This window comes from Equus quagga, chromosome 20, assembly GCF_021613505.1.
Source record: "Equus quagga isolate Etosha38 chromosome 20, UCLA_HA_Equagga_1.0, whole genome shotgun sequence".
NCBI classification, from domain to species: Eukaryota; Metazoa; Chordata; class Mammalia; order Perissodactyla; family Equidae; genus Equus; species Equus quagga.
This window is the reverse complement of record NC_060286.1, coordinates 39,851,793-39,875,664: the sequence shown is the minus strand read 5'-3', so window position 1 is coordinate 39,875,664 and position 23,872 is coordinate 39,851,793. Positions and strand designations below refer to the sequence as shown.

Here is a 23,872-nt window from a genome sequence, read left to right as displayed (position 1 = left end):
GTTTAGGGTGCTCTGGAGCCCTGGCCAGCGAAATGGGTGCTGTCACAGCCCCGACCCGAGGTTCACATTTTAGATTTTCAATGTGAAAGGAAACACCTAAAACGTGGTGCATCTTCAGTTGGGTGGCAGCCCGCCGGCCTGTGGAGTAGCAGCTCTTGGTTCTTTAGGGATGATGCAACTTAGGATAACTAATGGTCTGGGAAACCTGAAGAGCGCACAAATAGCATCGATAATCTTGGTGGGTGGTGGGGGGGCGCGGAGAAGGGCTCCATAATGAGCTAGTTAAATTTACAGGCAGGGCCAGTGAGAAGAGGAGTGAGTACCAAAGCCAGTGTGAGAGACAGCTGGGGATGAAAACCTGGGCTTCTGGTTTGTTTCAAAATGTTTGACCCAGATAGATATGGCTTTTAAAACCGGAGGACAGACACAGCTATTAATAAACACAAACACAAAACAACACAGTGACGTTGTGAAGAGAGGAAGAAGACGGGACGCGAGTGACCAGGCAGAGGGAAAGGGCCGTGAGCCGGCTGTGCGGTGAGCGAGGAAGGAAATGCACTCTAGTCCACCAGAGAGCTGTGGGGCTCTCCGGAGAAGCTAGGATGTCCATGGTAAATCACACAACCTCAGTGAACGGGATTTTTCAACAGCCCACCAACAGGTTTCCTTGGAAGATCAGTAATTTTCCTGGTGAATTCACGATCTTGCAAAACTAGAGACCCAAGATTTGACGCGGAAGTTAGGCTGTGTTAATTCCATGGTTGCCTTTTAAATTAGGTTTTGCTGTAGCTGTGTGTTTTGAAGGCAGCTGTGCTCACCATTATCTTCACTCCCCAGAGGATAGCCTATCTCCAGTGGTCCACATGTCTTTCAAAATTGGGCCTCCGATAAATTTCTTAAGACCTGGGCCCCTCTTTCTTTTTGGTGGTTGGTCGGGGGAAGTTTGTCTCCCTTCTGCACAGAAGGGGACCCCCTGTCATTAGAAGTGTGCTATAAGTCAGCTGCTCTGATTCCACGGGAGAATAAAAATGTGTTCATCAAAGGTGTTATGCCAGGCTGATTTCATTCATTGGTAATTCACACCTGAGAGAAAACAGCCGGGAGCATATTTTAACAACCTCTAATATTTTTAAAGGCTATTCTTTCCCTCCCGGAATATGATGTACATATGCATATTTCTTTTTTTTTTTTTGTGGGGTGGGGGGAGGTTGCTATCTTCTTGTGCTTTGGCTTCTGCAGATTTTGTGTGGCCTTCAAAATATTTCGTAACGGAAAACGAGTCATTTCTCAAATGCTGGAGTGAATGCAGTTGTTTTGGTAAATCTGGCCTTAGGAACGTGGAGGGTGGCTGAGGGCAGAGGGTTGGGTGTGACTCTTTGCTGACCATTGCGAGGGACTAAATGGGTCTTATTGATGGAAGGGAAGGCCAACTTTGGGTGCATTTGACAATAATTAGCATGATGTCTCAGGTGAGAGAGAAGCGTGCAAAAGAGTCCATTTACAGATATCAGTTTCCGTCCGACCCTAGGATGTACCAGTTTCTAGCTCCTTATCAGAATCGAGCTCTTGGCAGTGTCTTTTAGCTTAGAACATGGTTTGCACCAGCCTTCCCTTTTTCCTTTGCATCTCCTTTCTCGATCGCTTTGCATTCTCTGTTGCTTGTTGTGATAAAATACTTTCCAAAATAAACTTTCAGTTGAATTGGCTTTTGCTTGATGGCAAGGCTGAGACGCCGAGCTGTGCCTGGCGCCATTTGGCAGCTAGGGGGAGCCCGGTGCCCGTGTCATGGCTTGGCGCTTCCCTACAATGGGCCGGGAGCGGGCTTCCATCGGCACCGCATCAGTTTACGTTGCTGCAAAATGTCTTAAGTGTGAAGTTGTAATATTGATTTTCCTGCAGAGATTCGAGTGGAGCCAAATGAGAATATAAGTTTGAGAAATCTGTTTTCAAGCTATGGACATTGATTCACGAGCCCTCGTTAGGTAGATGGGGGCATTTTTCTTTTTCTTGTTTTTTTTGAGCAATTAAAATTGTTCGTTTTGAATGGAAGTGTTTTCCCCGATTGGTCTGTGGTCTTGACTTTTTGAAAATTCCGTTGGGCAGTGGAGGCATTCGTGACGGGGCAAGAGGGTCAAGGAGGAGTGTACCTCATTTTGGCCGTTTCTGGGCTGCCTGTCACAGACCCAGGGAACAGCTGGGAATCGCTGCATTTGGGAATCAGGTACCTAAAAACATCTTGATGAATGGAAATCCCTTGACCTCAGATTTTATAACACTTGGATCCTCGGTTCCATTTATTAGATAATGTTCCCACTGTACTGAGAGAAATAGCACCACTCCCCAAAGATATAAAACGCCAACTCGAATAACATGTAAAAGTTTGTTTGGAAGGACTACATGCTTATGAGACCCAGCATGGCTAATCTTCGTCATCCCAAACAGTGCCCCACATGGATGGCTTCTAGTGAGGCTTTTTCTCCCCGACATGTGTGATTCAGTGCTGGGGAATATGTGTGCTTTTGGTCACGGGATTTCTGGATCTGTAATGTCGTCTTCTCCAAGTTCAAGAAATCTGCAGACAGTATGGTTCGCCCTGAGTCTTAATGCTCCAGTTCAATATATGGGCTGAGGAGGTTACCCTGTGACAGGAAAGAGTGCTTTATTCTAACCTGAAAGAGAAATAAATTAGGTCAGACAAAAGCCCAGCGCTGTCATCGGCTGCAGAAAGAGCTTTCACTCTCCAGCACAGAGGGCCAGCAATTTATCTGATGATTTCTCTACTTGATTTAATGTTTGAATTGAGCCCGTTGTAAGCAGATCGCGGCAGCGAGCTCGTTTGACAACTCTGAGATGTCACCTCGCAGCCTTGGGCTGGGCAGTGGCCTCTGGCCTGCAGAAAACTGTTGAAAAAAATCCACTTTACAAAGCCCCAGTCGTTTCCCTTGGAACTTGGGGGAGTCTCATAAGCTGTAACTAAACGCAGACAGCAGATATGACAATGCTTAAAAAACTATATATATGGGGGAGGGGAAAGATGGGGTTCTTGACCTTTGGGGATTGTTTCCTGCATCTCTTATGGCTTAAGGAAGGACCCTCAGGCTGTCTGATTAGGTCTTACTTTTAGCTGAAACTCTCCAAGGACTTTGGATTCTCACTTTAATGCTAGTGTCACATCTGGGAGGACAAGGAAAAATAAATGCTCTTTGGGGACAGTGCCCTGCACTGCCTGGTCAAGTTATTGATGCCAGCCTAGCATCCTTCTCTGAAGGTGATGTTAGCTGTAGGCACGCGGACATATTTTTTAATGGGCAGAGGGCGCCGAAGAATGCCGGGAATGAATGTCTGTGTCATCCAGCGGCTCTGAGGATGGCTTTGTCACTTCCCAGCACAGTTTATTTACTCACAGATCGGGCCTGGGGTCCTGTGTGTTCTGTCCTCCCCGCTCTGCTCCCCACTCCCACAAATCTTCCTTCCTTCCCAGGGAGCCAAACGTCAGTGGGATCTACTCACTTCTCTTCGCAGCTTCTCCGCCCCTCCCCAAGCAAAGCCGTTTGTTGACTGCCTCCCTGGAGGAGTTGTTTTCCCGGGGCTTGTATAAAAAGCCGGGCTATTTGGAGCTAACATGAAAGCAGAGGGGCACACTTCTTGCGTCTTCTGCGTGAGCCGGTGAGGGGGTGGAAGGGGGAGCAGCATCGTTTTTTACTGGCAAAAGTGACATCAGATTGAGGTTTGATTAATGGTGCTGCCTTTTCGGAGACTTTTGTCCGGCATTTTGACATATGCAAGTCTTTTGTGTCGTTGCTGAAATTCAGGAAATTCATTCTTTATTTCTTTTTCCGAGGCAGCTGATAATCCGCTTGGGTGTGGAATTAGCCAGCCCGAGCTATTTTACTAGAATGAAATCCCAGGCTGCACAAAATTAACTAACTTCAAAGTAAAAAAAAAAAAAAAATCCTCTGTTTCACACAACTTTCTTAGGACCCCTTCCACTGAGCTGCCGAAATGCAAGCACATTTGTAAATGTTCTGGTGAGTTCTCCACTAAAACACCACGCAAAAATGACTCAGGAAAGTTGAATGCCAATGTTATTGTGATTAACATGTGCCTCAGAAATGGAAGAGCTGCTAAGATTAAAAAAAAAAAAAAAAGGGGGGGGGGAGTCATGTTTAAATTTCTACCTTGGAAATGAGACGTTGAAAGCAGCTTCTGCCCTTTTGTTGTTTTGCTGTCAGCCTCAGAGAATGTCCTCCAGCTAAAGGCTCACAGGCTGCGTCCTGTATGGAGCGTCCTTCTTTTCTCCTGCTTAGCACCTTTGAAAAAGCGTAGCATTAAATAAAACAAATCTCTTCATTTGGCCACAAAGAATGCTTTTATATCGCATCATGACGAGCCCTGTTGTGGCTCTGAAGATTTAAGGCATTGGCAGTTTTATAGAATCTTCTGAATGTGTTGAGAAGGATTTCTATAGTGGTAAATCTTCTTTTTTTCCTTCCTGTAAAGAACTATTTTATTTATCAAAACATAGGTCATTCCATTCTTTGGTATTGTGGACTGGACTTTTTCTTAGTGACCTTTTAGTAATGGGCAGGGTCATGAATACACCTGAATGCCACTTTCCTTATTCATTTGGTCTTTTTTTCTGCTTGAGTGTGTGAGACCCGGCTTCCTGAGCTCGGTTTTTGGGGTTCTGGAGAGGTGGATGCAGTGGAGGGAGTGGGGCAGGTTGGACCAAATCTTTAGAGCAAGGTAGGATATTTTTTAGGGAGCTGTTTTTAATATGCCGAAGTATCCCGAAACTGGGCTGGGGGTGTGTAGGGCAATGTGTGTATATGGGGGTCCTGCTCACGTCCTTGGAATGCCCCATGTAAAGTCTGGGGGCTGTGTGACGCAGGTTCTTCCTGCAGCTGAAACCTTTTCTGGGATCAGGAATCCCTGGCTTCCTGGAATGCAGGCCAGGCCCAGGCCTTCCCCTGAGGGCCCTGTGGGCCAGACCCCTGGTCATTTTCACGGGAGGGAAACCACCTTGCAGATAAGTTGGTACACTGGCAGTCTTCTCTCTGTCTTCTGCCCAGATGTCAGAAATCTTGCAGATTTCATTTTGAGGCATGTGCTGTGATAGGCATGGAGGAGACAGGGCCCCCTATGGGGTGGTGGTCCCCGTGTGCCCCAGTCCCTCCAGCTGATTTGATGGCAGCAGGGAGGGGGGCCTCTGGAGAGTCTCAGGGAGGTGTAGGGCCTGGGCCACCAGTGCTGAGACACCTGGAACAGGCTGGACTCCTCAGACCTCCCCAGAGGGCAGGTGGCCCCGTGGAAGAGAGTTCATCTGTATGATGTGACCTGCCTTGGACCCGGCCTGGCTGTGCCCTCCCTTGCTGGCTGTAGGCATTCGGTGGGCAGACGAGGCTGGGACTCGCCTTGTGGCCCCCACCCTAGGACAGTCCTAACTCTTGGTGGCCCTGTGAGGATGTTCCTCCTAGTGCGTGCCTGGCTGGGCTGATGCTCCCCTCTTCTCTCTCCTCTGCTGGGCACTTCATTATTCCCTCTGTTCGGAGAACTTCATAAAACCTCTCCTCGTGCCTTTAAGTGTCACCTAGTCATAGATTATTTTCTCCACCAAGAATTGATTCCTTCTCTCTCCTACCCACCCTCTCCCTCCCCTCCTCCCCATGGTTGTTATTTTCTCTTGGATCCAATAAATTAAAAATTGATGGCAGCTCAGAAAGTGTTGTGCTCCGTCGAGTGTGCTTGTTGGTGGCGTTTCGGTGTGGCCTGGAGCCTCAGCCCCTCCCTGAATGTTCCGGGGGAGGAGAAAGAAAAGCTCCCTTCGCGGGTTATTGGTGAGCATGGGCTTGCTGGCAGAGGCTCCGGCTTCGTAGGAAGCAGGTGTAAAGTCTCCAGTCGGATGCAGAGCTCAGGCGCATGGATGCTGAACATTTCTTGTAAACACATGTACACATCATGATGGCGGCTGTGACGTTGGTGGCACACGATTTTAAGAGCCTGGCACCCCTCCCCCAACATCCTTCCCCGACCGCCCACCCCCGCCACCCGTCACTGTAACAATAATTCTGCATATGTTTCTCCCGGTCTGTGGCTTGGCCATTAAAGAGAGAGGTTTGGACTTGAGTCAATGCAGAGTAAGGGGGCACAGGCCCGTGTGCTGGGTGTGCAGCAGTGCACACGGGGCTGAGCTCTGGGGACAGCAGGCGGCCTGCCCCTGGGCTGGAATTCCCCGAAGGGCAGGTGCAAGGGCACTTGTTAGAGATGGACCAGGGCGGGCGAGGCCCTTGGAACCCTGTTTGGGGGGAATCAGTGGCCAGGTAAGGCCCTGCTAAGCCTTTGCAGCTGCTGGGGGTGGTGTGGGCTGCTTGGCCGGACCGGTGTTAACGACGTCTTTCCATTCCTGTCTTCTGCCCCAAATTCCTTCCCGGCTGAGCTAGGCATGGTTGGGGGGAGTTTGTCTTAGGATCAAGTGCTTCCCTGTCTACTTAACAACAACGTCCATTATTATTTGTGAACCCTGATTTCATTGCTTCTAAATGCGTTTACCAGCTGGGAGGAGGCCCAGGCTTGTAAATAAAATGTGGTTTTGTTGTAAAAGAAAATTAACTCTGTGTGTGTGTAAATATATACTTGTCCGTGCACTTGAGGATTTTACTTTTCCAAACCCACCCCGATCTGCTCTCTGACGTTTGAACAACTTGCCTGCCGCATCCATTCATTTTTCCTCTTAATGAGTCAAACATTTTAGAAGTCCTCCTTCATTCGGCTCATGACAGTGAGAGCAGCAATATTGTCCAGGGCTGCCTGACACTTGGGGAGCTTTGCACGAAAGCAGAGATCATCACAGAGGAAAACCTCATCTTTGCCTTCGTTTTTTAAGGCCTGAGTTTGCCGGACAAGGCAGCCTGAGGGGCTGGGAATCAGAAAGGCTGCTTTTGTTTTTATGTGTCTTTTCTTTTTCTGGTGCTTTCTCGTCTCTGGGTGGCAGTTGGGACCACTCTGCCTGTCACGGCAGAGGCCGGGTTCTCTGAGGCTGTGCAGGGCTGTGAGGCTCCGTGCGCTCACAGGCAAGAGAAGGGAGGGTTCTAGAAGGGCCCGGCACAACCTCTCCTGACCCTTCTCTGAGCTCAGCCAGTGGCTCCTTCTCCTTTTATTTCTTCCATTATTGATACAGTTCTAAGAAGGGACACACACACACACATGCACCCCACACGCCCAGCTCGGTATCCGCCTGCCAGCGGAAATGAAACCACAGCCCGTCTTTGGGGGTGCCTCTGAAGGCCCTGAGCGTGAGCTTTTAGCCTCAGCAAGCTGTCTTAGTCCACCTGCTCTGACCCAGAAGTTTGACAGTTTGGGGGTTTGGGGTGACTCTGCTGCCTGAACGTTGTGGGTGACATTGCCACCTTCCTGGGAAGGAGCTCACGCAGCCAGCCAAAGCCCAGAGCCCCACACCCCAGGGGGTGGGGAGAGGAAATCCCATTCTTGGAGTTGGGTGAACCCCCTCTGTCATCTCGAGTTTTACTTTCAACACTGAAAGTGGGAGGGGAAGATTTTTTTTGTTTGTTTGTTTAGCTCCTAGACTCCCTTAGAGTCAGTGGGCTGGATCCTGGGTCTGGGAGGTGGAGATGCGAGTTCAGAGCTGTCTGCGGGACGCCGGCCGGGCCTGGCTGCCCAGGTTGGTTGGCTGCGAGGGGACTGGAGGCAGCGATGTGAGCTGCAGCGCGGGGAACGGCTTTGGCTACTTTCAAACTCAATTAGGGCCTCACAGGGCTGGCTGCACGAGGAAAGTGAAAAGGCAGAGACTGCCAAATAAAGGAAAGAATACCAGATGTTACCAAAAAAAAAAAAAAAAAAAAAAGAAGAAGAAGAAAAGGAAAAAAGTGCTGGGACAGAGTCCTTAGCAAAAGACGGAAGGGGGAGGGGGGCGTGCTTGCGAGCTGGTGTGGGTGACCTTTGCTAATTTTTAAATTAGTCTGGTTTTCTCTTGCGTTAGAAAATGAATTTGAAATTATGGAGCTTAAAATCTCCTCTTGGAGAGGACATAGTCACGCTTCCTAGAGCTGCCACCCAGGAGAGCGGATGGGCCGGACGCGGCCGAAAAAGTTAATGAAAAGCAAAACCAAACCAAAAAAGGAAACCAAAGATGAAACTAAAAGACAGAAAACACCTCCTCACCCTCAGAAAGGATGATCAAGTTGGGAATGTGGAAGGATTAGCTGTTGTCATTTATTTTTATCAAACGCCCTTGTTGACGCAGCCGGGTGCCAGGCCTGCTCAGGAGTGGCATTTAAAATGGTACCAGGGACCGCCACCCTCCCCACCGCAGAACTCGCCCATTTCATTTGAATTCTCAATTTCATTTTGTCCTTTTTTTGCTTTTCAGCTCATTTCCTTTGTGTCTCTCTCTCTCTCTCTCTTTTTTTTAACAAAACAATATTTTGACATCCTCCTCCCATTTATTAGAGTTCCTTCTCTAGAAATGGCGCACAATACATCCTTATATTTCTAAAGAACTGTTTTCACAGCTCTCTCCTTTGGCTCTGAAATTATGTATATGTAATTGGTAATTAAAGGTGCGAGCTTTTCAATATAAACAGTATTGCTCAATGTTAGATCATTAAAGGGAAGAGAGGCCCCGAATAATTACCTTTTACATTCTGACAAACCGTTCGCAGGAATCTGGTTCCCCCTGGTTCTGCACCATTCTGCGGGAGGGCTGTGATTACATTTTAACCATAGCAAAGCATCTTTTCACGAAATAAATTGGTAAATTAATTATGTAGCATTGTCTTCAAACTCCTTTTTAAGTAAAGTCTGATTTCCTTTTAAAGTGTAATTAATGGTTTCTGGGGCCGGCTTTGTGAAAAGTTTCGCTTACCTTTTGTTAGAAGGATGTAGACAACAGATTTAGGATTCCCCCATCTGCGGGGTCTTTAGTGCCACCACACTTGTGACGTGTGTCTCCATATAAGCCATTGACGGCTCGGTCTGCTTTTCTGTAGCCACAAGCGGGATCTTACGTGGTAACCTCCCCTCCAGCACTACCTACGTGTGGACCTATACACGTGTCGTTCATACGTGTGCTCTATCATATACCATCGCTTCTAGAAACAGCCTCACACATGGACTCTCCCAGGCCCTGAAGAAGCTTGTGTTCAGAAAACAGAACAGTGATTTATGTGTAGGATGGAAGATGCCACAGAATTTTTTCCTTAAATTATCTGTTCTTTGGCTCTGGCCCGTCAATAACTTCACTGCCACGGAATGTGTTTTCCTGCCTTCCAGTCCTTCTCTCTGGTCTTCTGTGGTTTTCATTATCCCTTACTAAATACCATATAACTTAAAATTTACCTGTCTCCTCGGGGTGTAGACCTCTGGCTGCCCCTTGGCTTCTCTGAAGACCCTGCCACTGGGACGTCTACACAACTACTGACGTTTGCTCTCAAAAAATTCCAACCCGAATTTGCTCAGACCCGAGGGCATATGCAACCTCATTGTCCACTTCCTTTCTTTATGACACTTTCGGCCTCTGCGTCTTCCAGTGTTCCCCTGAGGGGGTTGCTGCTTTTTGAGGCATTTATTAGCTTCAAACTATTTGGGTCCCATGCCCCCTACCAAAAAAAAAAAAAAAAAAGAAAGAAGGGAAATATACTGGGTGCTAAAGAAAATGTACAGCCCATTGAAAGTGTGGTTTGTCATCTGCCAAAAAATAGTTTTTAGAGTCTGAAGAATTTTTTTGTTTGTTTTCTTTTTCTGGGAGTGAAAATAGAACCAACTAACAAAAAAGGACAGTGGGGAGTTGATGAGGGCTGGGAAGTCTGGGAGGCCGTGGAAGGCTGAGCGGGAGCAGGGCGTTTGGCAGGAAAGCCAGCTTCCTCTTTCAGTGAGCCTACCGACCCGCAGCCTCGTCCCTTCTCCTGCATTGTCTCTTCCTTCGATATGTCTTTTTGAACCGACACTCACTTGTTGCTTTGTGAGCACATGGGCTTCTTTCTCTGTCTTTCTCTTGTCAGGATGGCCCTCTGACTCCCGTCTGGGTTTCTGTTCTCTTGTCTGGTGTGCCGCCAGGTCTCAGGTCGAGGAATGCAAGCAGGCCCCACATGAATGGGGAGGACATGAATGAGAGGTGGGAGGGACGGGAGGGGCCGATGCAGCCCAGGCAGGGTGAAGCGGCTCTGGCCCGCGGTTCTCAGCCTTGGCTGCCCATTGGAATCACCTGGGGAGTCTTAGAACAAACAACAACAACCTGATGTTTGGATCGCAGCATAACTGGTCTGGGGTGCTGCCTGGGCGTCAGGGGTTTTCCAAGCTCCCAGGTGATTCTCAGACGTTGCCAAGTTTGAGAGACACGTCTCGAGCGGAGAGAGCCAGGTCCGCGAGGGCTGAGTCTCTTGTGAGACCAGGATGTGTGTATGTGCATGTGGACATGTGTTGTGTTCCTGTGCTGTGTTGGGGGGGAAATTGGCAGAGAATAAACTAGAAAGCAGTAACCAACAACCTCTGAGAGCCACAGTGTGGCTCCTGGAGCCTCAGTTTGCCCATGTGTCACCCACGGGTTGGCAAACCCGCTGCCTCCTGGAGTTGTGGGGAGGACTTGATAAACTCTAGCATCCCGCAGCGGAGGGGGCCTGCCTCTCGGTGGGGAAGGGATGGAACGAACGATGGGTCTTGTGATTGCCTAAGTCCATCTCTGTCTTCTCTGCCCCCCTTTCTCCCTTCTCTCTCCAGCAGAGGCCGACCATGTGGAGGCTGCCATCCTCGAAGAGGACGAGGGTCTGGAAATAGAGGAGCCCAGCGGCCTGGGGCTGTTGGTGGGTGGCCCCGACCCTGACCTGCTCACCTGTGGACAGTGTCAGATGAACTTCCCCCTGGGGGACATCCTGGTTTTTATAGAGCACAAGAAGAAGCAGTGTGGCGGCAGCCTGGGTGCCTGCTATGACAAAGGCCTGGACAAGGGCAGCCCGCCGCCCTCCTCACGCTCCGAGCTCAGGAAAGTGTCCGAGCCGGTGGAGATCGGGATTCAGGTCACCCCCGACGAAGACGACCACCTGCTGTCGCCCACAAAAGGCATCTGCCCCAAGCAGGAGAACATTGCAGGTATGGAATGTGGCACTCGCCTGGCCGCTGCCGAAGCCGCCTCCTGGTCCCACGCCCGCCTTCACCCCTCGCTGTGTTGGGGGGCTCGCCCTCCTTCTGAGGGCATTGGTGCAGGGAGGGCCCGGGGCTACCGGGACGGCCTCTGGGCCACCAGCTGGGGCTCCCCCTTTCCGGGGGCTCACTATCCAGGTGACCCTCAGGAGGAGACAGGCCTGGGGCTCATGGAGGCCCGATGGGCCGATGGCTGCCTTGCTCTGTCATGGGGCCTAATGCGTAGGTGGCCAGGAGTACAGAATGGAAATTCGGAAGAAGGTTGGCCCTCCCTTTGCTGGGGTTCTTGGCTTAATCTCTGGCTTTGGAGCCCGATGGTCTGGGCTTGGATTCTGTTTGTCCCGACTTGGGCAGGTCAGTTTCCCCATCTGTGAAATGGAGCTGATGAAACCTGTTTTATTAGGGTTGTTGTGAGGCTTAATGAGGCGTTGCGTGTGGGCAGTACCTGGTGGGCGCTCACGGTCGGGAGCACTCATTGTCTCCCCTCCCCTCTCTGGCCTCAGTTTCCCATCTGGAAAGAAAGGACCCTTTGATCTCAGAGGCCCCTCTGATGCTGCCTGATCCTACGGTGGGTCTGGGGAAGGGCTTCTGAGAGCTCACAGTGCTGCGGGAGGCTGGACATGCCCTCTGGCACGTCCACTTGGCTGGCCCCCTGGACGGCTGGTTTTTACCACCTGAAGAACAGGTCTGGGGCTTGTGTCCTCCAGCCAGCTCTGCTCACCATGGTGAGTTTGCATCAAGTCCCTGTCTCCGAGCCACGGCCATGGCATGTCAGAGCCTCTTCCAGGGAGCCCGTGCCCCGTGCAAACCCGAGTGTTTGCTTCTGGTTCGTCCTGAGCCCAGGAGGCTGGGAGGGGAGGGGAAAGGTGAGCCCTGGTCGGCCTGCCCTGGAAGTGGCACCTGTCCTGTAGCAAGATGGGTGTCAGAGTATGTGCAGGTGGGGGTTCGAATCCTGCTGGTTGACTTTAGACAAGCCACTACATGGGTCCAAGCCTCAGTTTCCCCATCTGTCAACAGGAAGTGATAATACTGGCGGGCCTGGCATGAGGGTTCCATGAGCAGGGCTTCCATAAATGCTTTGCCAGTGGGACTTTCCTCTCGGGGGTCCCTCTGGCACTGCAGTGTGCAAGTAGGTGTCTGGATCGGAGAATGGGCGGATCTGTCTCCACCGTGTTTTGGTCGTGGAACCTAGCAGGGATCCTGGAGGGACTGAGGCTTCGGGTGCTCCTTGGAGGGTGATCCTGGTATAGCCAGGGCACCCCACTCCCACGGTGAGATGTATGGGCGTGGGCAGAGACTCCCCGTCACCCAGGAGGCAGTCAGGGTAAGGCAGCGACCCCGGCTGCTCGGTCGGTGGCAGCCAGGTGGCAGCTCTGTAGCCTTGGGTCTCACTTTACCCATCTGTAAAGTGGGATAAATGAGATCTCTCTCTTGTGGAGAGACTGGTGGTAAGCATTCCTGCAGGCACATGCCGGGGCCTGGGGAGACCCCAGTGAACCAGACTCGCCTACAGGCCATGTCCCCTGATGTGTGTCCTGGCGTGAAATCTCTCCCACTCCTGAGATGCCGATGGCATTGAGCAGGATGTCCGGCATGTCCAGGCCACTGTTGTGTACACCCTGGTTTCCGGGGGTGCCGGGCGGATCTGAGTGGCGTTTCCTTCGGTAGAGTCGGAGCCATCAGACGAGAAAGGCACCGGTCCCTTGTGTGTGTGTAGTTGGGGTCTCCACCCTTCCTTTTCTTTGTCCGACAGTTGAGGGATGTTTTTCACCAGCAGTATCAACACCTGTCATCAGTGCACAGGGACCTTTCAGGGGTGGCTTCTACCGGTGAGCCGCAGCCCTCTATTTCTGTTTCAGTGGAAAGGCTTTCTGCTTTCCCCAAAAACCCATCTGAATCCTCTTTTCACGTGGAAGGTATTTCCCAACGAGAGGCTGCAGATCCTGGAGCATAGGTTTGTCTAATAAAGCGGCTAAATATGATTTCATAAAAGGCCAAGTGATCTCCAAGGCGGCTTTGTCCTCATCCTGCCCCCCCGGCCCCCCTCTTTTCGGGTTGTAATACTGCAGCAGCCTACGGTATTTTTATTTTATGTGTGACGAAAGATATTTTTGGCTTTTTCTGTTCAGCAAGAGGACGAATGCATTTCTTCATTCTCGAATAAATATGTAAAATAACCCCTTAGAAGTCTAAAGAGATGTGTCTGGTCAAAGCATTTAAAATGTTATTTTAATCAAAGGCAAAAAACAGTCTCCGTGCTGTGTCAGCTGAAGACGGTCACTCCGTTTTAACAGCGCATCCTGCTCTGTCCTCCCTTGTCCCTCTTTTCCCTTTTTCCCTCCCTACTTTGGCACCAACTTTTCTTTATTTTTTTTTTTTCATTTAATAAAAAGGCAAGATTAAAGAATAAAACTTCAGTAGCTCAAATGTATAAAGTAATTTAATACGGTGGGAGCATTAATTATTTTAGCTTAATTGAATTCTGAGGACGGCCGTAGTTGCATTTTGCAGACAAGCCCTGTTTATTATTTCTCTGTGTAGATTAACAGTAAAGGAAACACAGATAACTTTCAGTTATTTATTGTAAAATAAATGTGTCAATTCATGTGTAAAGCAAGCTGCTCGAAGATAATTGAGTCTTTATATTTTAAGAGGGGGACGAGGAATCACGGGCACTTGCCCGCCCGGGCTTCCGGAAATCCGCACAGCTGCTGCCCATGCCCGGGCACCGTGGCCTCACCCGGGCCTCTCCATTCCTGCCTCCTGGCCGTGGCCGTGTGCTCCAGCCCTTCCATGCCCCGCGGCTGTCCCCAGCGCTGGCCCTGGTCCGTGGCTCGCGAGCAGGTGGCTGTTAATTCTTGGGACTTTGCCTCTGGCTTGGCTGTCCGGGGTGAGGTGCCCGCAGTGGCCGTGAGGGTCCAGCTTTTCCTGGAACTAGCAATCTGTGTATTGTCCTCCTGGTGCCAGGTGCTTCTAGAGGCGGGCTCCAAAGATGGATGGGCAGGGCTGGTCTGCATATATGTGGGGTCCCTTCCACCCTTAAGGGCGTCCCCAGGGTGAGAACGGAGTTAGAATTCTATCAGTCATCGCACCAGGTTGGGCCCTGGATGGGCCCCTTCCTTGGGACAGTGATTCTGGAGACGGATATAAAAGGAGTAGTTGCTATTCCTGCTTTTTTTGATGATAGAGAAGTAGGAGAGTAGAAGGAGGAAGTTTCTGGAGCTTTGTCCCCTGGAGGGCACTCATTCATTCATTCATCAGCAACCGGGTACCTATTGCCCTTCCTCTGCCCCTGAGCATCCCCATCGGGCCTTCGAGGTGACAGAGGCCCCAGGGGGCGGGAGCACGGTGGGAGGATGCCCATCAGGGCTGCTGCTCTGTCCTGTGTGGGGGACATGGCCAGCGTGTGAGCAGGGGCAGCCTTGCCCTGGATGTGTGTGGTGGAGTCCGGGCCCTGCTCCCTGAGCGTCTGTTGTGGGCAGAGGAGGTGCGTGGGGCTTGCGTCGGAGACCCATCTGGGGCCAGGGCGGTGGAGATGGTGAGAGGTACGGGCTTGGGCCTGGAGCTCTGACTCAGGGGCGGCATCGGCCTCTGATATACATCCGCCCATATGGGAGTCCTTTACATTTCTTGAGATCCCTTCCTACTGCATTCTGCCTGCCTCTGTGGAGGGTCCTGATGGAGCTCGGGGACCATCTGTCTTGAGACAGGAGTGGTAAACTCTGGGAGGAAAGATGCGAGGGGCTCCAGGGTCTGTAAGAGCATGAGCCCTTGAGCTGTGATCTGGGTGTCTTGAGGAGGGCCGAGGAGCAAGGGGGCTCAGAGGTGTCTGGGGTTTGCGGCCTGCCCCGGGGTAGGGGTGGGGGGAGCTCGTGCTGCTGTGGGAAAGGACCCAGCCCAAGTCTGCGCCCCGCCCTGCTGCCTGCCAGCCTCGAGCTGTGTGACTTGACTTTCTGAGCTGCAGTTTGCTCATCTGGGAACCTGACACTAATTGTGATCTTTGAGCGCCACATGCCCGGTGCACGTGCTGCAGACATGAGCGCCTCCCCGTTCCCTCGCAGGCCCCCGGCTTTCCCGGGCTCTGTCCGTCATCTCCTGGTAGAGTCCTGAACGTAGATCTTCCTGGAATTGGGGAAAACCTTTCAGTGCGTTCTGAGAATCCCACCATCAGAAACTACGACCGAACGACTGTCAGGCGTGCCCCCTATCTTTGGTCACATTGCTGTCATATGGCGACAGCTCTGATGGCGGATGGTCCTGGGGAGAGGTCTGGGGGTCCAAGCTGCACGGGCTTTGGCATCAGGCGGCTGGGGTTGAATTCCACCGCTCACCCAGGCAAGCCACTTTGCTTTTCTGGGCCTCAGTTTCCTCGTCTGCACCTACTTTTCAGTGTTAGGCTGAGTTTGAAAGCATCCTCCTAGCACAGGCTCCCGCCGAGGTGGACGGCTGAGCAGCAGAAGCTCCTGGAAAGCCAGGCTCAGGACTCGTGGACTCCATTTGGCAGCACGAGGTGCTGGCTTTTCTGTGAAAATCTTGAAAACCAATCTTGGATCTCTCTCTCAGCCGTTTCCGCCTTAGAATCCCCATTTTCCAGCCACTGGAGGGAAGACTGTTGATCACAGGTGATTGGTTCCTGCATGTGATCGCCCCTTCCATAACCCAGTGAAGTCACAACGGGAGGAATGAGCCATCAGCTGTCAGTCATCAGCTTGCTTTTTGCCTTTTCCTCCTCCTCCCCCCAAACCCCAAATGTCAGTTTTCGGGAGAAATGCAAGAGACAGGCAGCGGGTGACAGGAGGTGGCAGATCCCCTTGGGCCCGGAGGTGGCAGGCAGTTTTCTGCTGTGATGGCCCCGCCTGCTCCGCACGGCTGTCTGCATCTGGAACAGCAGCATCTGGAGCCGGAAGGGCCAAGGATGCGCTAGGGGGCGCGGGTGGGGGTCGCGTAGCAGGCAGGGCACAGACAGGGGGTTTGCTTTGGGGCCCCAGGGACCCTTTGCTGGGCAGAATTGTTGAAGAAAAGGGCTTCTGATCAGTCGGAGGATTTGCATGCTGCTCTGAGAATCTTCGTTTCAGACTTTGAAAAATAAATAAAATCAATGTGGAAAAACGAATATTAGCTTGGCCAGTGGGAGGAAGTAAATAACTTGGCGTGTGCTGGAAACTGGAGATAAACTCCTCTTGCAGGTTGTCTTAAAGAACTTGCGTTCGATATATTTAGAGTTGTTATTTTCCCTCCAAATTAAGATTAGTTAAATCCGCGTGTGTTGTGGCGTGGATTATCTTTTTTTATTCTTAAATCGTGACAGCTAATTATGGGTTCTGTCTGCACCGAGGAATAGTGGACGGTTCTGTCTGAGGGACATGGCCCTGGGCTCGGGCTGGGGCGCTGAGCATTGCGGGGCCGAGCCCCAGCTTGGGCAGGGCTGGCGGGGGGAGGGGAAGAAGGGAGGCCACTTGGGAACCTGCGCTGTGCTAGCTGGTTGTCTCACCTTGAAATAGATGTCAAGCTTGAAACAGATCCTCTAACCCCACTTTGAGCTGGGGCTCAGAGAGGTTGAGGAACTTGCCCAAGGTCACACAGCATAGTGGAGTCAGACCTCGGTCTGCCTGGCTGCCTCAGATAGCACAGCATATGGAGGCTTTTAGAGGGAGGTATTCTAACTCTGTCTGGCCAGCGGAGCCACTGGTGGTGGACACTGCCTGGAGACCCCATCCAAGGTAGTCTTTGAAGCTGGCCCCGGGAGTGACCCTTGCTGATATGGCCAGGAGCCTGAGGGCCCCCGGAGACTTGGCCTCTGGTCTGTGGCATTCTGATATAGTTGCCTCTGCTTCCTGGTGAAGTTTTGGGAGAGGCGGGTGGCGGGAAAGAAAGCAGTAACGTGAATTCAGACGGGCTTGGGGTGGAATTTTGGTTTTGCCAGCGACTTGTCTGACCTTCAGCCAGTGTTTCACCTCTCCAAGTCTTGCTTTCCTGTAAAATAGAGATAATTTTTCCTGTCTTTCAGGCTTGGTACAAGGTTTGATTTTGACGACATGCTAGGTCCCTGTGGACGGTTAGCCCTTGTTAGTAATAGAGCCACTATGGTGCCCCGAGGGGGCTCTGGCCGCCTGGCCTGGGCTCTAGGGGTCTGGTTACCAACCTTCCCGCTCTTACCTGTTAAGGGATTTGTCTTAGCTTATGTAACTGGTGACTGACTGGCAGGCTGCGTCCAGACCCCAGTGATCTTGAGTCGGGATGGGTGACCTTCTGCCACACCAGGCTGCCCAGCCTTGTGGCTTCAGGCAGGCCACTCCCCCTTGCCGGGTCCCATCTTCCCACCTGCAAATGCAGGTGAGCCACTCCTGTCCTGGGGCCTCCCAGGGAGGCGGCAGGCGCTGTGTGAACTGCCCTACCCTGCAGGAGGCAGGTCGGCGGCTACAAGATGTGGCTGGGGCGTCGAGCTGTAGTTGAAAGTTTTATCCAATTAAAAAAAAAGACAAAAAATGCTGGTCAGCGACAGGGCATTTGTTTTGTCCTTTGTAGGTTTGGGGCCTTATTATCTGCAATTTATGTAGGTGCTTCGCGGCTTCCAGCAGCGATTCAGGAAAGAGGAAGGGAAGAGTGAGAGGCAAGGGCGCTGGGCTCGGAGGGGAGAACCTAACCCACATTCAGCCTCCGTTATTGTTATTATTATTAGGCTTTTTTATTTGACAGTAAATAGTTAGCAGTTGACTTAAGATTTTTATTAGGCATTTGACAGCTTTTTTTTTTTTTTTTTCCTAATTTTCATTCTTGACCAAAGCATAAGCGCCAGCTGTAGAACCTGTTAGGAGTGGGCTCCATGTCAGCAACTATATAAACAAGGTGGCCTGGCTGTCACCCCTGGGCCCTTGGGTTCATCTTTTTACTGAGGAAACAAGATTGGGTTTTTCGTCTTTGGACTTTTACTTGAACACATACTTCTTAGAGCTGACCATGTGCCCGTCACTGTTGGAAGGGCTTGACAAATATTAACTGACTTAATCCTCCTAACAGCTCCAGGGGGTCGCTGCTAGTTCACCCCCGCTTTCCAGAAGAGGAAACTGAAGCACAGAGACATTGAGTCACTTGCCCAAGGTCACACAGCGGGTGAGCAGGGGTCCAGCGGGTGTAAACTCCGGCAGTCAGGCTCTTTCCTGTGGCGAGGCGGTGCTGCCTGTGGTCGTATTTCATCCTACGTTCCCATCCAGTGTCTCCGCCCCACGAAGGCGGTAAATCAGATGTTACTTTCATTTTGTAGATGAGGAAACCAAGTCAGAGAGAGGTTAAGCGCCTTGCACAGTCACTCAGCGATCAGCGGCATGGTTGTGCCCAGAAACCGGGCTCCTGACTTCCAGCCAGTGACCTTCACAGGGTGGCATTTGGTCTTCCTCGGGTCGCCTCCAAGAAGCCCAGTCCCGTGGGATCGTGCGGTTCTCTAACCGTGGCTGGCACTGGCGCCTTCTGCAACCAGCTGGCGATGAGTGATTTCCGTGATGGGGCTGGGGACTAGTGTGGGGTGGACGAACCAGGATGGTGGGCCTCCACCTGTCCCACCCACGTCTGTGGGTTGCGAGTCAACTGCCGTCTGCATAAAACCCATCTTGTTAGGAGCTGACACCGACTCAGTTGGGTGGGAACGGGCAGGTGGGCCTGCTGGATGCAGGGTGCGAGGGGCAGACATGGAGGACTCTGGCCCAATACCTGGGGTGGCATCCTTGCCTTGTGGCTGACATGCTGTGTGACCTTGAGCAGACCCTCCCCCTCTCTAGCCCTGAGCCTCCTGAGCTGAAATAGGAGAAGAAGGAGCTACCAGTGGTTTCCGACAGCTGCAAGACCCTGGCAGGGGGTCGGGGGTCCAGCTTCCCACCTAAATCCCCTTCCCACCGGGGGCCCAGACTTTGCTCAGTTGTTACATATTGGGCTTAGGAAGTAAGTTTTCTTTGAAGAAATTGGTGGCTGAAAATGAAAACTAGTATCATAAAGGATAAACCGGAGCACTGTGCTCCGGGCCGTGAAGATTCTTCCGGGAGGATTGGGGCAGTCACTGTGAGGTCGACCGCGTGTGGGCTCAGAGCCCCGAGGGGCCAGGCCTTTTTCAGGCACTGCCCCTAGCGCTGCGGATGTGGTTTGGTATGTGTCCTTTTTGGTAAGACAGCCCCCCAAATTCTATAAACCTCAGGCCCCATAAAACCTGGACCCACTCTGGCCTAGGCACTGCCAGGTGGTGGCCAGTGACCTAAGGGGGCATGGGTGTAGGCCTTGCCCGAACTGAGCCCAGGAGGGAGCTGCAGGTGGCACAGTGTCCTCGGGACTTGGTGGCCCCCAGCTGGAGCCGGGGGAGGGGGGTCCTTTGTGGAGAAGGCAAGGTTCATAGGCTTCGTTTTGTTCTTAAGTGGATTTCCTTAGGGCCCTCCTGCTGGTCTGCTGGTTTTGATCTGGAGGGTCCCTGGGTGGCTAGGGAGGGGGGAGTCTGTGCTGGGGGTGGGAGAGGGAGGGGAGGCCCCAGAGGGAGAGGCTGGACCTTGATGAGGGGCAAGTCTGCCAAGCGCTGCCTGCTGCTGCTCACACAGCCTCGAAACTAGGACCCCATGCTCCTTTGGGTGGAAAAATAGCAACAAAATGGCCTTTCGTAGGAGGTGAGAAGTCAGAACCCCCACTCCTGGGTGGAGAGGAGAAGGCAGCTGTTCAGACGCACTGCCAGGGGCAGGGTCAACCCTCCAGCCCAGGACAGAACAGCTAGTTCTCTGAGCCAAGGCAGCGTTTGGTCAGGGCTGTTGACCGCCCTGGGGCTGAGGACCTGGCAGCTGCCATGTCCTGCAGGTTGCAGGTGTGGACGCGGCCTTAGATGCTGGCAGATAAACCCACACTCAAAGGTGCGAACAGGTGTGTGGGTCAGCCCCCAACCCCCGCCATGAACCCACATACACAGAACCCTGGGCCTTGGCCGCCCCAGTGTCTGGCCTGTGAATGAGGACTGTGGAGGGTGAGCGAGGACGTCTATACAACCCGCAAGTGTCCAGAAAAAAACATATCCGCTTTCCTCACTTCAGGTACCCAAGGGGTCATTGACAGTAGTAGAGAAAGCACCAGCTTGGTTTCAAAGGCTTTGGGGCCAGAACATGCCTCCTGGATAGTGTAGCCCCCCTACTGGGTTCTAGGGGTCCTCCCTTGGGGCTTGGGGCCAGGGACTGCCTGTCCTGGGCTCAGGGTGATAGCAGCGGTGCCTTTTCTCAGTTAAGGAGAAAACAGGGCAAACCTTTGATGACCTCTTCCCGCCCCAGCAACTGGCTCAAATGGTTGAGGTCGGCAGACCCCACAAAACTAAGTTCTCGGAGGGAGCCAGAGCGGATTGTTTCCCCCTCCCACCGAGAGTTCAAAGCCAGCCAATTAAGAAACCTAAACAGTGTGGTCTTCTCCCTGCATCACTGACATCATTGGCTTGTAAAACTTTCTCTGCAAATGAGGCGACTTTATTCGCTGGGAAAGAGAAGTATGTAATTTTCATGACCTGGCCTTTTCTTTGGGGAGAAGGGGGAAGAGAGAGAGAACTCATTTCCAGAAACAGACGGTGCTCAGGACAGCAAACAAGGTCCACATTTCGGTGTGGGGGCCGAGCTCTCCGGAGCGCGGTGGTCCGGGACACTGAAAACGGCGGGCTGCGGGCTGCGAGGCTGGGAGAGCGCTTTGGGGCCTGGGTGGTTGGCGCGTCCTAGGACTGTGGGGGCGGGGTGGGGAGAGGGACATCAGAATCCTCCCTTCTCAGCGCCTGAACCTCTTCTCCCGCTCCCAAGAAAGCAGGCGCCACCTGCCTCGCCACGAATGCAACTTCCCGTGCACCCCGACGGTTGCAACTTGCAAGACTCGTCTTGCCCCTTCTTGAGATCTCCAGCGACCCCTCCTCCCGACTGGGCCCCTTCCCTCCCCGCGGCGGTGCCGGTCCCAGCAAATCATCCCCTCCTCCATGGGAAGGAGCAGGGATCGAGCTCCTCCTGCCACGCCGGCGGGGACTTCAGGCCCCGCCCCCCGAGGGGCTCCAAGATTGGGGTCCATTAGTCTCCCCTCACTGCCAAGCCTAGGCACACAATGGCCTTTATTGAGGCGGGTGGTGCAGAGCTCAGGCGGGGTCTCGGGGGTAACAAGCACTTCCCGACCCCGCACGGTTAATGGCGTGGACACTCTGGCAACTTCGTGATTGCGCCGGGGCCTCCCCTGAGGTCTGTGCCCCTCCCCCTGCCGGCCTCGGTCCCGCCTGGGCCTCTGAGGGCTGCTCCGGGGCCTTTGGGCGCCCCTGGTCCCCGCCAGACAGCCGGCCTCGCCGATTTCCCGCGGCCTCTTCAGCCTGCGCCCTGGGCGCGCGGCTGTGTGACCATCGGCCACCTCCTTCCTGCTCTCCGGGACCCGAGCCCGCCGCGCACGTTGATTGTGTCTTCCTGGGGCGGGAGGGCCGAGGGGGCTCCAGGCCCATGCATAATTCGGGGGCTTAATGGGCCAGCTGCCCGAGCAGGGCGGCGAGGGGCGGGTGGAGGCGCAGCTGACCCTGCCCGCGTCTGGCCTCGCCGGCAAGGCGCGCTCCTTTCTTCCTCCGGTGACAGCTCCCCTCCCCTTTTCGGCTCGGGTCCGAGGAGGGCGGGCGGCGGGCGAGTCGTAGGGTTAGCCAAGGGGAGGGGGCTTCCTTCGTGCATCCGTGCAACTTTTGCTTTGGGGGCGAGAGGCGTGCAGTGAATCGGAGCCGCCCCGGGACCTGGCTCCCCGAGCAGGGGGAGTTGGAATGCAGGTTTTCTCCTTGAGTCTTTTTTTCCAAGCCCCTTCTCCCCGCCCTCCAGCGGCCCCCTGTCGGCCCCCAGCTCCGCAGCCGCTCGGCGAGTTCGCCCCTGGCCCGGGGCCAGCCCCTTTCCCCGGCAGCCGGCGGAGATGGATGGAGGCGGAGACCCAAGGTCAAGGGCGGGGAGCCCGCCGGCCAGGGGCTCTTTTGTGCGCGCGGGACCGCCCCTCCTCCACCCGCCGCCCCCTCCTCGGTTCCTGGGCGCGCGCCGGTCTAGTGACCTTCCCGGGCATGGGGAATTGCATTTCAGGACCCCCGAAAACTCCTGCCAGTGACCCCCTTCGCCGAAACTGCCGCGCGCGAGGGGCGGGGTGCCTCGCTAGGGTGGCATTCTTTTCCGGACGTTTGTCCCGGGTCCCGGGGGCGCCCTCTCCCCTCGCCTCCATGGGTCGCGCCGCCCTCTTCAGCCCACCTTGGCCCGACAGAGCTGAGGTCTCTGGATCTGGGTGAGGCCCAGTTAGAATGAGCCTCAAAGAGCCCCCTTGTGCATTTTGTGTTCATCCAGGGCAAGCAGTCCTGTCCCGAAGTGGTTTTCTTTGGAGCTTTTTTTTTTTCTTCTCTCGGGGAGGAGAGGGAGCCTGCTTTGCTAGACGGAATTCCTAGGGCTGGGATTTTAAAACACTCAGGAACAAAAGTGCTTTCCCAATTGTGTGGGAATGGAACCCTCCAGTAGAGTGGGACATAAAGCCTCGTGGAATTACAGGGAATTAATGTCAGCCCTTCCTCCAGCCCCAACTTCTCTTACAATAACCCCCTCGCAGAGAATTTGTATGCAAATGGTCACCTTGCTAGAGTCGCTCTTTATTTTTGCTTCTTAAAAATTGGCCTCCAATTGTTTAAGCCACTCCAGCAGATCCTTAAAGACCCAGAAAAGCAGTGGTTGGACGCCCAACGTATTTATCGCAAAGCTCTCAAGAAAATGTTCAGCTTCCCAAAGCTGTAACTCCGGAAGTAAAAATGTATGCTGTTTGCCTATAGAAGATTAAAAGTTTACCTTCGCTGTGACAGCTTTTCTAGGCTAGAGTTGGGACCATGTCTCTATTTTCCATTATTCAGAAATGGGTCTAAACCAAACAGAATATATTTGCTGTAACAAGAGTCAAGGTAATTAAAAAAAAATCTATATAAATATATATTTATGATTTGGGCTGACCCAAATCATAACAGAATCTTGCACTTTCTGTGCTCTGAAAAGCTGAAGTATTTTGTAAACAATGCCTTCATGGCATTTGAGTAAGAGTTGATCTTAAAAAATTTCAGATTTAGCCCTCCTGAACTTTGAGCCGTGAGGTTTTCTGCTGGAGGAATCTGAAGGTGTTTGTCAATTAATTTTTTCGAAAGGCCTACGGAAAAGGCAGCCAATTCAGGCTCGGGAGCTCAAAGCTGCTGCCAGTCCTGGACAGGAAGGGTTTCCTATCTGCCTGAACTTGCACGTCGATTTCTCAGGTGTCCATTTATAACAGTTCTAACAAGATAGAATCTGCCTTTGAAAATCTGTAAATACGGCTAAAGATTACAATCCAGCACTCATAATGGGCCAGGGCTGAAAGGGCAGATTTTCCTGTTTGATTAATATTTATGTTACCGGATTCCTTTATAGAAAGAGAGATGAAACACTAATTATGTGTGTGTGTTCGAAGGGCCCCGTCCCAGATCTCTGCCGTTCCTTTAGAGGGATGGCTGTTTTAGGGTTTTTGGACACAAGGTGTGTGTGGAGGTAATTGTCCATGTTTTGCTTGAAAGACAGTTAACATGTGGTTGGCTGACTGAATGGCTGTTACACGGAGGAGGAGGCCAAGTTATCTGTTTTCTTTATTTTGACTACTCAATAGTGATAAAAATTAAGGGTGATTTCTCCCTCTGGTTTTAGGTTAAGGCTTGGGGCAGAATGCTCCT

The 23,872-nt window shown here is 52.6% G+C and overlaps 1 protein-coding gene across 4 annotated transcripts in view; it reads left to right on the top strand.

Moving 5' to 3' along the window:
* BCL11B (BCL11 transcription factor B) overlaps positions 1 to 23,872 on the top strand; it is a 93,608-nt gene that overhangs the window by 2,765 nt on the left and 66,971 nt on the right. For 2 of the 4 annotated variants that reach the window (XM_046647499.1, XM_046647497.1), the window contains exon 2: positions 10,735 to 11,100. In XM_046647499.1, coding sequence (XP_046503455.1) covers positions 10,735 to 11,100 — 366 coding nt within the window. Of the gene's footprint in view, positions 1 to 10,731; positions 11,101 to 23,872 lie in introns of all 4 variants that reach the window. The other 2 variants (XM_046647498.1, XM_046647496.1) reach the window with 1 other exon arrangement.